The 16688-nt window shown below is 37.1% G+C and overlaps 1 protein-coding gene across 4 annotated transcripts in view; it reads left to right on the top strand.

Annotated features, from left to right (window-relative positions):
* The window catches only part of LOC107100298 (serine/threonine-protein phosphatase 2A 56 kDa regulatory subunit gamma isoform-like), a 33219-nt gene extending 26352 nt beyond the window's left edge, over positions 1-6867 (top strand). For 2 of the 4 annotated variants that reach the window (XM_015398734.1, XM_015398736.1), the window contains 7 exons: positions 34-87; positions 1761-1931; positions 2024-2151; positions 2255-2356; positions 2517-2589; positions 2768-2884; positions 4422-6867. In XM_015398734.1, the coding sequence (XP_015254220.1) occupies positions 34-87; positions 1761-1931; positions 2024-2151; positions 2255-2356; positions 2517-2589; positions 2768-2884; positions 4422-4556 (780 nt within the window). In that variant the 3' untranslated portion in view covers positions 4557-6867. The remainder of the gene's footprint in view (positions 1-33; positions 88-1760; positions 1932-2023; positions 2152-2254; positions 2357-2516; positions 2590-2767; positions 2885-4421) is intronic. The other 2 variants (XM_015398735.1, XM_015398737.1) reach the window with 1 other exon arrangement.
* Positions 6868-16688: the final 9821 nt, after the last annotated feature.

Below are 16688 nucleotides of genomic sequence, written 5' to 3'. Positions count from 1 at the left end.
GGCGTGTGAAATGGAGTGTTGTTTGTTTTTCAGCTGGCGTACTGCGTGGTTCAGTTCCTAGAGAAGGATAGCACCCTCACTGAGCCGGTAGGGTTGACCTTATTAATGCCAACTGCTTGTTTAGATTCCTCATTGGATTACCAATCAGATTATCATCCATATATCCCTACAGGGAAATCGCTCTATGTAAACAGGGAGCTCTTAAAGACATCTATAGAACCAAATAAATCTGGACAGAAATGTTTGGTTTCTGTGGTTACAATTGCTATTGAATATGCAGTGTCAGCCTTTTTTTATCTAGCAAAAATTCTTTTCTTTTTTTATTAATCCTTCTTTTTGCTGCTTACCCTATTTGTATCATAGCACTTCTGCCTGTTTTCAGTCTTCTATTTTTTTGGCTGGTCATTTTTTGTTGTTTTGAGGCTAAATTAGGCCTTTTTGTGATTTTTAGATGAAAAAAAATAACAAACTCTGTGGTAATGTGCATTTTTGCTACATAGAAGGCAAATTTCCAGATTTGTAGGAAAATAAAACTGATGCAACAAAGGACAGAATGTCCCCAACAGATAATCTCACTTTGATCAAATCTTTTTATTTGTGTTAAGATCCCGGAGCATGATGAAGGTGTAAATCCACTGCTAAACGAAGAAGCAACTTAGTGTTTCTTAGCTTGATCAGATAAATACAGTCATTCCTTTAATGGGAATGTTTTGTAAGAGATAAGTTCACTGCATAGCAAAACTGTAAAATAGGAGAACCCTTTTCTTCTCTGTTACATTGTTAAGTTGTTTACCTTTAAAACACATGTGCAGCTGTTTGTTTCCTCAGCACATGCTGTCATCCTCTAGTTGAACCTTCCAGTGTGTTTTCCTTTCAAATTGTGACACAGCACTATTATGTTTAGAAGTAGCCGTCTTTTTGGACATTTTCTGAGAGTGTGCTTAACTGAAGGTTTGTGATTGTGTTGCCTGAAAACTTTCATGTTACGAAAGAAGTATTTGGAGGCCACTCATGTTTCTGTTCTATTAATACAAGGTTGCAGCTAAAAGGCCTGTGTAGCAGTAGATTCACATTGTCCTTCTTATCAGTGCGGAAATGAATGCCGTAAAAAAAAAAGCAGAACTTCTCTGTTCAGGATAAAAAGTTTCACATTGTAGCACATTTTCTGCACATGCATTATACCTTTCATTCACTGCATGGCCACATTAATCCACATATAAATGAAGAATTCCTTTGTCTGATGCTGTGCTATGCAGTAAAACACGTTTTAGAAAAATGTTTTTATGCTCATTCTGTCCTTTTTATTATTAACTCAAAGATGTGGGAAGCTAAATGATATTCCTGTAGATTATGGAGGATTAAAACATGCAGATTATTCAAAAAACAGCAAGAGGTCACCCCAAATATCTAAACTGAAAAGCCTTTTTTTATTTAGGCGGAGCTAAATGTATGCTGGAGGCTTTAATATGTTTTAATACATTTTGTTTGACAATAATTGGCAAAAATACTCAGTGATTCAAATCCTATTTGGGTTTTCTTTGTTTTTAACAGTGATATTGTGAATCATGTATTATTGTGGATGTTTTCAATTTATCAAAAAACCAAAACAATAATATTTAGGTTATATCTGCCATCTGCTTTAAACTGATGATGTTATATTAAAGCTCAATCCTTGATATGATCCTAGTAAATATGTTGCCTTTGTTAGCTGTGCTCTTCTAATTGCGCCTGTGGATCTGCTTGTTTGTGTGTCTATGCAGACTGTTATGGCTCTGTTAAAGTACTGGCCAAAGACCCACAGTCCAAAGGAGGTGATGTTCCTCAATGAACTGGAGGAGATACTGGACGTTATTGAGCCCTCAGAGTTTGTCAAAGTCATGGAGCCTCTCTTCAGACAGCTCGCCAAGTGCGTGTCAAGCCCCCACTTTCAGGTCAGTGTCCTTTCTAGGCTACTTTGTTTTGGCTGGTCTAAGGCTCTTACTTTGTTTACGTAACACAACTATGGGACCAACTGTGTTGTTAGGTGGCTGAGCGAGCTCTGTACTACTGGAACAATGAGTACATCATGAGTCTGATCAGTGACAATGCCACCAAGATCCTTCCCATCATGTTTCCAGCCCTTTACCGCAATTCCAAGACCCACTGGAACAAGTAAGTCTGTGCACAGTCTTCTCCTGTGGTGAATCTGGGTTTGTTGTAGTCGCCTAATTGTGGGTAAAACAAGTGAGCCACAGGAATGTTTGTTTGCCCACAGGACAATCCACGGTTTGATCTACAACGCTCTGAAACTCTTTATGGAGATGAATCAGAAGCTGTTTGACGACTGCACCCAGCAGTTCAAAGCAGAGAAAAGCAAGTAAGTCATCAATGCAGAGATAACATTGATATTTAGAAGGCAGCTTGATTTATTTTGGTCTCATTACACAGTTGCATAAATCTTAGATCTCATTTAAATGTAATTAGCAGAATGTATAAGCTAAAACTTTCTGCACTACTTTGTCTGCTCATTATCTCAGAGAGAAAAGCAAATGGAAGGAGAGAGAAGACGCTTGGCTGAAGATTGAGAATCTTGCAAAATCAAACCCACAGGTGAGAGAAAACGCACCACAATATGGCCACAGAGTAGAGCTGTTTCTAAAGCTGCATCATCGAGTCACACATCCTTCAAATCCAACCCTCAGAACAATGCTTAAAAATGCAGATTTATTGGCAGGGAGGGATTTAGCTGAGTTTCCTTAGTGACTCTTTTTATTCATCTTCTGTGCAGTTTTTGGTGTACATTGACCCTCCAGGACCAGGCGGTCCAATGGACATGGAGACAGATGTGCCACTGATAGAAGATGTCAGTGTGTTAAAGAAAACAGTAGAGGAGGGAGCCACACAGGTCAGTGTGGGATGTAGCACTAAAGATGCTTATCTGGTTTTATAAAATCATTCTAAGACCATTTTCAGACGGTCAGGGAGCAGTTATCAGAGTAGTTTCTGCACGTCCAGGGCTTCAGTGATGCAGAGAATCATAAACTTCTCTTCTGAAAGCAAGCAAAGGTCACTACATAATCCTGGGATCGTTGCAGTGGGATTCTGTTTTAAATGTTAATGAATTGTATTAGATTTTCTGCTAATTTCACAAATCCAGATTAAAAACAAATTATTATTTAAGCTAAGGAGAGCTTAATGAAGGAAAACCAAGGCTTAGCTGAAGTGTTCCGCTTTGCAATGTCACAACCATAGTAATCAGGAAGTGAAACAAAATCTAACTTTGATATATGTATCTGTATTTAGGTCCCTTTACTCTTCTACCCTTAAATAAAATCTAGTGATACTATAATTGCTTTCTGAAATTACTCAACTGGTAGACAGCCCATCTGTCGGTGACTTACTACAGCTTTTCTGTGCAAACCCTAAAGGTATTGGCAGAAACTTGAAATAGCCCAGACTGGAATTGTATGCATGTAATTTGAAATGAAATGCATTACTTTGAAGGTGAATTTCTCTAAATGAATACTAAACTTAAAGGTTTGTAACTTGAATTTTTTTTTTACGTTCAGCTTTATAATTAACTTTCCTTGTGTCAGAAAACCGAGTCCTGGCGGCACACTATGCTAATTCAGCATCATTAGCTAATAACTGCAGTTTGCTGTGCCTAAGCCCATTTTATTCTTTTTTACATTCATGATACTTTGGCTTCATGATATCTACTAAGCTAATGAAGCTTTAAATGCCATAGAGTCAATTTAAGCTGATGTGAAACGTTAGTCTGTGAATCCATGTTTGATTACTCTGTGGCTTGAGGAGCAGGTCGTCTGACACGCAGAATTAATAATTTTTGTATTAAAGTTGAATAAAGAACTGAAACTAGAAAAAAAGCTAGTTTTTATGTGCAACAAAACACATTTTTAAAGTAAATTAATTTAATTTCAAACAAATTAATTCATTTTGTTTTGACAGATTATTTTTAAATGTTCTTCAAGTTGGACTAAGTTTGAACCTTTTTTTTTAAAGATCAGTTGGTGGTATAGATGCAAAATACTGCAAGTGAAAATGGTTCTGAGTCATTTTCACTACTTCTGAACGTTCCTTCATATAAATTCCACATTAAACTCAAATATAATAAGAAGCTGAGGGTCTGTGAGTACATTCGCAAGTCAGTGTGTTAAATCTGGCTTCCATGACAAAAATATCTGCATTCTTCTTTGATTTTTGCTCATCTGATTGTTCTCATTATGAAACATGATCTACTTTGCACAGCCAGTTTTTGCTGTGGCTTGTTTGTGCTCAACTGCATCATACAGGAAAGATGTGCTGTTAGCATTGACTGAAGCATTGCTGATAGATGTCAAGCAACCCTCTGTGCAGGAGCTAAATGCCTGCTGTGTTTTGTATCAGCGCTGGTATTACTGATGCTCGACTTTTGTGCGCAGGTCCTAAAAGAGCAACGCAGAGAACGCCCTTTAGTGAGGAGGAAATCAGAGCTTCCAAAAGACATCTCCACCGTCACAGCGTTGGAGTTGCACCGAAGAGCCGAGGAAATGTTGACCACTCACGATGCCCACTAAGAGACCATCCTTAAAATGTATTTAAAGAAAAAATAAAAACAAAGCGGCAGCACCCACAGAGGAACCACAGGCCCACAGAGGGCCAGCACAACAGAACTCTGGTGTCTTAGTGCAGCACAGTACAGAAAAGGGCAAGAAAACACCTGTCCCCGTTCATGTCTGAAGTGAAGCTACACATATAAGTAAGCTCTTAAAGGACGAGCAGTGCTCATCCTCCCTCACTTCCCAAACACCCCCAGCCCAGTTTCAGACTGCTGCAAAGCTGGACGCTCCCGCATGTCCAACAAGTCCAGATCTTTAGGGATATTTACAAACCGTGGGTTTCTCTCCTCCTTCCCTGTTCTTCCTTCCCCTCTGCTTGTGCTTTTCAGGGTACTGTGCTGCCCTCTTCTGGTCATTCTCAGGTGTTCTGTTCGGTGTGTAAGCTGTCTGATCTTCTTGCCTCGTATCTATAGATGTCAGGTGCTTGTTGATTAATATGAGCCCTATGCTACATTAGTTTAAAATAAGAAAAAAAAACAAACAAAAAACCTAATTTGGTGAAGCTAGTCAGCTGTTTATACATATATATATTTAATATTAGCTATTTTTCTCATAACATTTGGAAGGAAAAAAAAAACAGCTGTTTATATTTCTCCTTAAATAGTATGAGGAGCTTGTCTCTATATTTTAAAAAAGAAAACACATCTTTAATGTGTAACCATTTTGTTGGCTAATATGACGTTTTTCTGTCCATTAGTCATTCTCTAGATAAAGAAGCCCACCTGGGACAGACCAGGGTGCAATCATTACGCCGCCGTTGAATTTATAGGTTATTTTTCCCTCTTAAACATCTTTGTAAAAGAATTCTGTTTTGGTGCCAACGTCTTTCATTTTTATTGAAAAACTAGATGAGACGGCAATAAGTTGGCTCAGGTCTGACTTAAAAAGCTGCATCAGTAACAGCAGAGGTGGGATTTATTTATTTTAAGTTGTCCATTTGCACCCATTTAAACAACTAGTCATCCATGTGAGGCTTTTGAGAGGTTGCAGAGAAATCGTTTACGTGGGATCGACACATTTAACCCAGCAGAAACTTTGCAGATTGGTTGGATTTTGCTACAAAACTAGAGGTTAAAGAGGTATGTTTAGTTTCAAGCCTTTTTTCACAGTGCCTTTTGCCATCAGATGGGATATTTGCTGCAGATGAAGTATTAACTTGTAACTGACATGCCAGCTTATTGGAAAATGTACCATTAGTTTCTAAAGGAAAATCAGATGTGTGCCGGTTGGAGCACCTCATGCTGCTTGGACTCCAGCACACGCCGTGTCGAAGCCGTGTGGCCGAGAATGGAGGCAGTGCGGTCTCTCCCAAGCAAGCCTCTTCAGCAAATTAAGCACTTCCTGATAAAACTTGAAAGAAAATGGAAACAGTTAAAAAAAACTAGTGCAGAGTTGAAATCCGTAATGCTGTCTGTCTTGGCGTGAAGGGGTCCCCGCCCCACGGTGCCTGTCACGAAGAGCTCGCCTCCCATTACAACTCTTCCTCAACCGTCCCATTCCACGTTCAGTTTGAGTCGTATTCTGTCTGCTCACACCTGCCCCCCCCCCCTTCCTCAGTGATGAAATTAAAAACTAAAAACAGGAAGGTCTTCTGGATGCTCCCCGGTTCATTTGGTTGTGGATTTTCTCCTCCTTTGCCTGCAGAACCTTGTCAGTGTTTCAACTGAATGTGCAAATTGTAAATTATACTGAAAGTCACACTGTTCTGTTCTCTCCATGTCTGACCTGAAGAACAACAGCCACCAAAGGTGTGCACCAGCACCTCTCATATTGGATTTAAGGAGCGCAGTGATTGGTTCTCATATTGCTGCTGCAGCACTGCGACGGTGCCCTATTGGTGACTTTTGTTCTTAAAATGGCTTTAATACGGGCTTCTTTGGAGCTCTATTCATTTTACATAAGCTTTGTTTTTTTTTTTCTCTTTTAAAAGATTTTTTATTGCAAGTGTCCTTTAGTATTTGTCATACTAAATGGCTTCTTTGTACATATAATGTATTTTATGTTATATCTATTATTAGGTGGTAGATTTCATATTTTGTACAAACTACCCTGTGTACAGAATTCAGAGATTGTTAGCAACTGCAGACGGTTGGTATGTGGCGCAAAGTTCAACATGTTAACTATTTACAGTTAGAAAACGACTAGCAATTGGATCTTTCTTTTTGTTTTAATCTTTGTAACCCAGCATCTTTTCCTTTTAGATTTCTTTTTCCACATCCAGACATGTTTTGCTCCTCACATAAAGGAGATGTCTGTGCTTGCTTTTATCCAAAACCTGCAGTGGTGTATGTCTATCTATATAAGGCAAATAAAGAGAACGTGAGTTTTATATTTTCATCCTACAGATGGTCCTGTGAGTCTGACTTTTTGTCCACCTTTGTTTCACCTTCAGGTGCCCAAAGTGATATTATGAATCTTTTATCCTTGAATCCTGCTCCTATTATTGTCACCAAATATAATCTGTTGGCTGTTTTGTCAATCAGCCATCTACTCATTTTTAAATTATTCATTCTTTGACTAGTTTTTCCAGTCATCTGTTTTTTAATTTAATTTTATCTATGAAAGATCTGCCCTTTTATACCTAATATCTTCATTTAGCCACCATCCATTTATCCCGCTATCCATCTCTCCATGTTTTTGTCATTTTTCCTCCCAGTTATTTATTTAATATATACGTCTATTCATCCAACATCCCTCCATTTGTCCTCCATACCAATGTATTTCTATAAAAAGAACCCCACAAAACATTCATGTCTAAATACACATACTATAAAAAACGATTCTAAATAAAAAACAAAAGTATAATTGAAGCAGAGAAGAAAGAATCACTGTCCTTCCTTATCCAGCTATCATCAGCATCAGTCTGTTCCTTTATTTCAGTCCGATTCCTTCCTTTCTACCTAACAGACTTAAAGAAAGGCAAAAGGGAAAAAAAGCCTGAGAACTCTTGAAATTGTAAAAATGTAAAATCCGCAGGTACCCTTTTGTTTAAAAGGAAGCAAAACTAGTGGTGCTTTAACAAGTTTTATTGCAAAGAACAGATTATTATAGGTTGTTAAATTGTTTTCTCAGTCATAAACAACAGCAACAGCTAAAGGGATCTATTTACACACTAAAATAACTTCAAAATTCACCAGCAATATTCAGAAAATTCATAGATTTTGCTGCCCCCTGCTGGAAAGAAACACAATTGTAATTCCAACTCCAGCTTTTTCCCTCATTGCAATAGATGCTTTTAATACTCCAACCTATCAATCCAGACAAATATCCTTCAGTTTGTCCATCCAATGAAAAAGTTAGCCCACCCATATGAACTCAACCATCTCAAACTGCATCTCTCTTCAGTTCCTCTTGTATTTATTTTCCAGTTATTTTAATTATCATGAAAAAGTAAAAACATTTCCTCTGTTTTTCCTTTTTGTAATTCCAACCAGAAATTTCGATTTACTTCATTGGGATTAGGTAACCTGCACAAACAAGTTCATAAGTGTAAAAAGTGGAATCTAAAGAGCACAATATTCAACAACACTCTCAATGTTGTGTATTTGTACTTGGATCCAGTAAATCAATACTTTTTTAAACTGCCCTTCACTGTAGCTGCAGCTTCAAGTCTTTTATCACATGTCCTTGAACATTTCCCATTTAGAGACCTGAAAACACTCCAGGTTCAGTCAGATTGCATAGGGAACATGTTATATCAGTTTCCAGGAATCGTCACAGGTGCCTTTGACTAAAAACCATTCTGTTAGCTTTTTGCAGCTTGTTTTGCTGAAAGCAACACCTTCCTCAAGTCTGTGGCAGTCTCCTTATTTACGTACTTATAGCTTTCTTTAATGTTTGTTTTTCCCCTTAGCACTGTTACATAAAGGCAGGATTTCTGCAGCTCCTGCAGATTAAAGCAAAACATTTGTTTTTAGTTGCTAAGGGCCTGACAATTATTACATACCCTGACTTTAAGAGTTATAAATTTAAACAATAATTTGAAAATCCTCACTTTTTCTTAATTTCAGGGCTGTGTGCTTCACTGTGCTGGTTTATTAATAAAACTCCCAATTGAATAACTCTCACTCTATGCTTCTTATTGCTTTCCCTTCAGTTGACTCTTAGAAGATTACTGATCTTAAGTGATATAATATAAACAGCTACATTTCCCCTGCAGCATTACCTGCAGGACATGGTGTATTTCTTCATTTGCAGGAGATGTTGCCATGTGCTATCATAAGCTGTTAATTTGCAGAAACACTCCAAATTGTCTCTACTGAGGTCATCAAAGTTCCTCTATCTGAAAGTAGCAGTGAGAGTATACACCCTCCCTCCCGGTTTACTGTCTAGCACCCCTGCTGGCATCTGCGCTGAACCTAAGTGAACCTGTAGGGGGATTTGGGCAACAAATAGACATTCCCCCTATCTTTGCCCAGTGATAGAGATATGATGATGCATCAGTGGGGGTGGAGGGTGGGGGCAACTGCGTCAGCAATTGATTTAATCTTTGATCAGGCCAATTCTTGTCTGCTGCCCATTTTCATTGGCACGTTTGTGTTTATTGCTGAATCAAAACCTGATTCTATATTTGCTTTAAGAGGACAAACAGTGAAGCATAATAGACCTCGCTCCTGAATGCCTTCTCTAATGAGGATGCCACGCTGTCCCTCCCCATCACGAATAAAACAAGTTGCCTCATTATCAACACATTGTACTCCAATTATCTAAGAGGAAATATTCCTCCAGGCTGGATGCATCATTGAAAATCAAAATACGTCAGTGTTTTTTTTTGGTGGGTGGTTAAAAAGGCTCTGTGTATCCCTCCCTCTCCGCTCAGACAAGGTCACATGGGTGCACAGAATTCGCCTGCAGTCGTAGAGCGGTACACTGCCTCTCCAAGTCAAATATGATGGCTCGCTTTTTTTCCTTCTCGTTTGATCTGGATGTTCTGACGGCCTTCTTGACTTGTCAGTGTTCAGATCTCTCCTGCTCGACCCCTTTTCCCTCCCTCCGCTGGTGCTTTGCAACCAAAAAAAAAAATCCCATCACTACAGGAGATGTCAGAACCTATTGCCATGGAAACAGTACTCAAAAGTTTGGAACATCAACCCCTATTGTATCTACATCCAATCAGCTTTTAGGGAACACTTTGAGTGCTGTATGACTTAGGCCTGAAGTCTGTCTTCTTTGAATACATCTGTGTGGACCTAAGGCAGTGTCTGAGTGGGGAGTCTGTGTGTGTGTGTGTGTGTGTGTGTGTGTGTGTGTGTGGTGGTTCATAAGGAAATTAGAAGCCAGAAAATGACTCATCACCCCTCATGGGGTTGGGGTCTGTGATCCAGCTCTTAATCTTTGCTCACGCTCAGACTCTCTGCAGCGCCTCAAGTCTTTAACGGAGTCACACCTTCCTCCCTAACCTGTCTCCCCCCCTGGGGAAGGGGGACCGGGGTGCAGGACAGTCCTGTTTTCTTTTGAAGACAGAAATTCTGCATCAAAGTCCTCTGCATCAAAGCAGAAGACTTAGAATGAGCAGCATCCCAGATTCCAGCCTCACACACACACACACCCCGTTGCTATCCTTACAGGGACTTTGTGTTGACTTTTATGTGTAATAGTTTAGTGGTCCCCACAAAATTGGCCTTCCTCTATCCCCACAAGGTAACATACACAGCTTTCATCATACAAATCCATTTCTCTTTGGATTTACCCAGTTTTAACAGGCTCTGCTCTCTAACAGGTTATGAAACAGGACACAGCTGATGAAATGCATCACCGGAGAGAAATCACTGCAGTGGTTGAAGTCAAACCTTATGATAAGGTTGATGTTTTTATCTCATTTTAAAACACTACAGCAGTTATAACTATTTTTTTTCCTCTGTCCTTTTTGAATGAATGAATGAATGAATGAAAGTTACTTCAGAAAATTAACAAATACAAAAAATAATAATAGATAAATCAATTTCAGAAAATATTTGTGACAAACGACTTTATACTATACTAAAAAAGTGATTGATTACAGGTTGAATATTAAAATAAATTACATTTTCAATTCCAAATCACTTAAATTCATTTGAACACAGACAAAAGCTTATAAAATAAACAAAATGTTCCACTTGCCATAAACTTGCTTGTATATGTAGCCTGACATTGATTATTGATTCATTTATGATTATTGATTTTTAGTTCATTTTAATTGTCTGAAAAGGGGTATGAAGAAGTACAACTTATTTTACATACCCCTTCTCCCTCTAATTAGAATTAAAGTAACTTAAGTGACCTTACTATTTAAGTTCTCTGTTTTTGGATTAAAATTTCACAATAAAAAAATAGACAAACTTGTTATTCTGTTTGGTTTTTAATGAATAAAACCAATTTCTTACTTCGTTTTTTATTTTTTGTTTAAGTCCTTTGTTGTGGCCTTTCATGTAAACATTTTTTTTAAATCACATGTTCCTTTTAGATTTCTGTTTATTTTTATTTTGTAGAAAGAATATTTTTAACTTCCTTTGTAACCAAGATCTATCATTTGTATATTTGGAATTATTTTAATCACTGATCAATTTTAGACCAGCCCATTATTTTAGAAGATTAGGAACAAACGGAGAGGATGGAAGATATTTTTTTGGTTTTTGTTCAAATGTCTGGTTTGAGGACTGGAGATGGTTTTTAAGTTTGATCATTTTTTGAAGGCTGTAACAGCAAATTAAGTAAACTTTTGTTTTTATTTCAACTGTAAGATATTTTAGTTATATTCTGTCTTAATTATAATTTTTTTTGTTTGCTGGAAATAAATAACATATTTTTCCAAGTCAGATGTGCGTATATGAAACACCATCTGTTGCCACGAACGTCCTTCAGAAGAATGTTGGTTTTGCAACATGGAAGGCCACTTAACTTACAACTTCCCTATTTATCTTGTTTTATAGTTTTACATTTTGTCAAATTACAACCATGTATGATGCAAACAACATAAAATGCCTTAAAAAAACTTTTTCTGATCACAGCTTTCCGATGGTAAAGCATGGCAGTGGCAGCATTATGCTGAAGGAAGTCTTTTCTACAGCAGTGACAATCAGGCTGATTAAAGTTGATTGGGAAGATAGTTAGATCTCTAGTGAGGAATTGTGAAAGAAAACTGTTAGAGCACTAATTCCCAAAGTTTGGCTTGTGACACCACTTGGGGTTTTCAAATTACCACTATGGGGGATAGAGATCATTACTGAAATGAAACTAAGGAATTAGCATTTATATTTAAGTGCTTAAAGACCAATGCATTATTTGATTTTTGAAGTGGTTTTTGATATTATATATTTCTGGTTAATTAATTAGTAAAATGTAGGCATATTTAACCAATAGTTTTGGAAATGAGCAGACTCTAGTACCAAAAGCTGAAATTTTTTTTAACCTCTGTGTTAAAGCATGCAGACTTGAGTCCTTCCAGCGGAAAAGATGCCCTAAGCGCTAAAGAATCGGTCTAGATTGAAGCATATTAACGTTTTCAAACCTTGGGCTGTAGTATGACAAAATTTACACAACTTAAATTGGATGAAATATTTTGCAAGGTATTGCTTGTTCATGTAAGCCTAAAAAAATAGCTTTAATCTATTGAAATATAACACAATCAAAATTAATATTCTGAAGTGTTTTTAATGAGGCTGCGAGTACACGCCCCTTTTTCACATTTTGTCACATTACAAGCAGAAGCCACATTATATTTTATTAAGATTTAACTGACAGACCAACACAAAAAAAGAGCTTAAAAGTGACGACTCTTTAAAGCAAATGTATAGTGTTATACAACCATATTCAGCAAGAAAAGAAAGGATAAATAAATAAAGGGATGTACCCTTTTATAACTAGATTTGACCTTCGAGTAAGATATATTTCTGACATTAGACTGGGTCTGTAACAGGTTCTGGAAGTGAATATATTTTCTAAAGATTTCTCACAGCATGTTGCTTCATTACTAACTGAACATGCCTTTTAGATATAAAACCAATTCATATCAACCATTAAAGACCAAAAGGCACCCAGTTGGATTCTGTTTAACCTTGATGCTGATTAAAGCGCCTCGCGTTGCATGGTATTATCCTACCAAACCTTTCTCCTTAATCAGAAAGGCTGTAAGTTCTGACATAATTTATTAGTTTTTCAGAAAAACTATTTTTTTGTTTTTGTGTTTTCTGTGCAAAAAATAAAGAAAAGAAGATGGAGAAGAAAAGTCGTGGCAGGACATCTTTCCTCTGTGACTGTCTGGAACATGTGCTCTCTGAAGCGTTATTATCTTGCAGTTCGTGGGGCATCTGGGGACAACCTCATTGTCTGCCGGAGCCGCACTGCACACACAAACACTGAGGGGACCGCTTTGCACATAGGATGTAATTGTCTCAATATATGCGGGAGGATAAACCTAAACAGCAAAGAGATGACGCCCTAGTTTGACTGTCTGGAGGCTCGGGGCTCTGAACACGCAGGGTCAGGTCGCATGGGAGGAAGTTGAAGTGCAGAAAACGCTGAGAGCAGAGCAAGACGGATAGAAGATTACTGAATGGGGAGATGCAAACAAGCAGCTAGGTATGCAGTTTATCACACTGGGTTGCACTTTTTTATTCACTTGGATTTGTGGCAGGTATTTGCACAGAAAAGAGTAGAAGCAACCTGTCACGGAGAAAGATGAAAGGATCTATATGAATAACAATGGAAGGTTTTTATTTTTAGATATCTGCAAGTTGTGGGTTTTTACCACAAAGCTAAAATAGGGGATGCATAACTGATATAAAATGCATGTTCCAAATAAAGGTACCGTAGGTACTCTTAGAGTAGATGACGTTCAGTCACACTTACAAAATAGCTCACTTCCTGTTGTATGTATTTTCCAGCATTACAGCTTAGAACCTAAACATTTTTTTAAAGAGCTTAAATTCAGGTGTGCTTTTTATATCAATGGAGAAATTTAGCAGAAATTTAACACAGGTTTTAATAAATGCGATTAACCTTTAAAGTTTTCACACCCCTTGTTGATTAAGATTTAAAGAAACTTTCATTTAACCAAAAGGTTCGTTTTTGATTGAAAAGAGAGACATTATTGAACATTAGAATGCGACATAAAAGGAATATAAAACTAAGTATCCTTGCTGCTCAAATTTTCATTGAAAACGACTCTTTTCAAAAAATCGATAAAAATATCAGGCATTACAATGGTTACATAATTCCTATAATTGCTGAACCTGTTTCCACTTCGCATGCTTATCTTTGTTGATGAGCTCCAGGTCTTTTAGATTGAAAGGCCTCTTTGCCATTACCCTAATCTTGTTCCTGTTAAGGTTTTTCTATCAGATTCTCATGAGGCTAATGGCTGGGCTAAAGAAAAACTATAACATCACTTCCACCCAGAGGAGTCATGTTTGTTTACAATAGAAGTTACTTTAACTCTCTTTCAATAATTTTGGACCCAACTGTATGACTTTTAACTACACCCTGAATATTGTGCCTTCTTAAAAGCAATGTGTAAAAATCTCGATGTACAAATGTACTCAGCAGCCAATTAGATTCAGATGTTGCATTCTTTGTTTTTTTGGATTAATTTTGTATTTTTGCTAATCAAAGACAGAAGCCCTTACCACTATAAGGTATTGTTTTTCTTTTATTGAAATGTTAGCACTTTATTAATTCCTCTAAGTAACAAAAAGAAATGCTGTTTGAGACTGATCAACTTAGATTAAAGTTAAAATTTCATCTCTTGTTTTATTTGATTGGAATTGTTAGTGGTACAAATAAATATCGATGATGCCATTTCCCTCAATAGGATTTCGATTCTCCTCTGGAGGAAAATATTCACTTTAATGACTGGATTTTTCAAAAGCTTTTTAGTTCAAGACAACAATAATAAAGGGTTTACCATAACTTCATTAAATGCTTTTTCACATACAGATAAGAAACATAAAGAAATGTGTTGAGTACTAGTCATGAGGCTTTGAAGCTAACAAGAATGACTGAAAACAAATCTTTTGTAAAAAAAAAACAAAAAAAAAAAAAAAACGTTCCCTCCCCGACTAAAGCAACAACAAACAGTTTGATGTGGGCAGCTAATGATCTGACTTTTAAAAAAAAAATTATGTTTTTTATGTAAGACTCTAATCACCAACTAGCCTTTGGTGATTAGCCTTTGGCTTTGCTTTTGAAACACACAAACACAGGCTGTGAACTAAAACAAACATTTACTAACTATAAGTCAGCATTCCTTAAATTTTCAAAGGTTTGCTTCTATGCAGTCCGTGATTTTTAACGACAGAGATTAAAGTCCTTGAATTTCTGAAGCGTCTCCTAAACAAGACCACTTGTTGAACTTTCAACTAAAGACCAAAACAGTCTCTCGATTCAGCAGCTGTTAAATGGCACTAATCAATTATTGCATCCTAAAAGAAGTTTTTGCTTCTGAATCATTTAGGATGTTACCAAAGGACATTTTATTTCTTAAAGATGATAAAAAACAGAGCACTAGTTATCTCAGTAAGACAGATAAAAACATTTTACTAAATAGACCTTAACACAAAGTATTTAAAGATGGTAACAACATAAAAAAAGAAAGTTCACAGTGTGGGACTGTGGCAAAAATAAAATGCTTCTAAAGCCTCTGACGCTGCTATAATTGCTTTTAGGGCATTATGCTGAATCACTTTCCCTCTGCTTCAATTCTGATGTATTCAGAAAGCATCTCAACCACGAGAATCTTCTCACATGCCACTCAGGGGTTTTAACAGCAAAACAAAGCAGATGGAAGATATTCCTTCTGATCAGATCTACACGTGAGAACTGCAGACACATGTTACCTTGGGTGGAGGGGGTTCTACACTCTGACGTAAAAACGCAGTAAGATAGGAGTTGGGCTGAGGTAAGGAGAGCGTCTTTTGGTATTTATCTGATATACTGAATACTAAGTAGTTTGCAGCTGTTTTTTTTTTTTGATGGGGAATTCAGAAATAAGTCCAACTTGCTGTAGTTATATATCTAAGTTTTCTTCAAAACCTGTTTGTTATTCTAAAATCCTTTAGTCAGGATGAGACTGTGAAAAGACTTTATGGTTTGAAATTTGACTAGGGTCATATTATGGAGAGCAGCACCCAGTGACATCTGCAGCCAACAGATCTCCAGATAAATTGATCTCATAGCAACCATATCCCCATGACAACCAGGATACAGATGCCACGCTGAGGTGATGTGCAGAACGACTGGCTGCTCGACTGATATAAGAAAGAAACTTAACTGCATGATTCATCGAGTTTCCGTCCCGAAAAATTAGCGTTTGCATCATTGGCCTCCTACGCTATCCTGCCTGTTTATCTTCTTGCTCTTATTTCTTTCTACCCTTCCTCTAAAGCTGACCCTTTTGAATGGGATTTCAATTATAAGCATATCAGTTCTTTATTAATAAAAACGTATTTTAACCAATAAAGGAAGAAAGGTAACTTTTTCAAGGGTGTCTATGAGGAAACTTATTTCAAATTTGCAGTGCTATAAGCAATAGCATCATGCCTTTTTATTATGATGTCTGTAGTTACCATTATTGCACTAATATTTCAATAGGATTAGAAAACCTACTACAAAAATGGTTGCTGCAAAATAAAAAAAATATCTGATACAGAGGCTAAATGGAGTGTTAAACCTCTACTTCTCAATATTCCTCTAGCAGCTATAGCTTTGCTAGTAGTGCTGCAGCTTTGATGTAAAAACAAACATGTTATTGGTTTAAACTGTGCCACTACTAGCTCTGTCCAACAAAATAAAAGCTCTACTGTTAAAAATTGTTTTGGCGTCCTGCCGATGACAAATAGCAAACTTTATGCTTTTGCTCTTTTTGCTTGGACATTATTTTAGCTCACAGTTATAATGCAACATATTGAGTCATATTACATCACAAAGTCTGTGCTATCTCAATTGTTGCTACGGGACTAGCATTTCTACAACTTCAAAATAAAACGCTCAATGGGTGTCTATGCCCCATTAGTTTTTTAAATTTCCAAAGAAGATAGCTGTGCTATTACAAAAGCATGGACAGGTGCGAGTTCAGTTTAATTTTGCTCATCTATAATGTTAATTATATTTTTCACT

Source organism: Cyprinodon variegatus, unplaced genomic scaffold, assembly GCF_000732505.1.
Source record: "Cyprinodon variegatus isolate N-32 unplaced genomic scaffold, C_variegatus-1.0 Scaffold956, whole genome shotgun sequence".
Classification (NCBI taxonomy): domain Eukaryota; kingdom Metazoa; phylum Chordata; class Actinopteri; order Cyprinodontiformes; family Cyprinodontidae; genus Cyprinodon; species Cyprinodon variegatus.
This window is presented reverse-complemented; position numbering and strand designations above follow the sequence as displayed.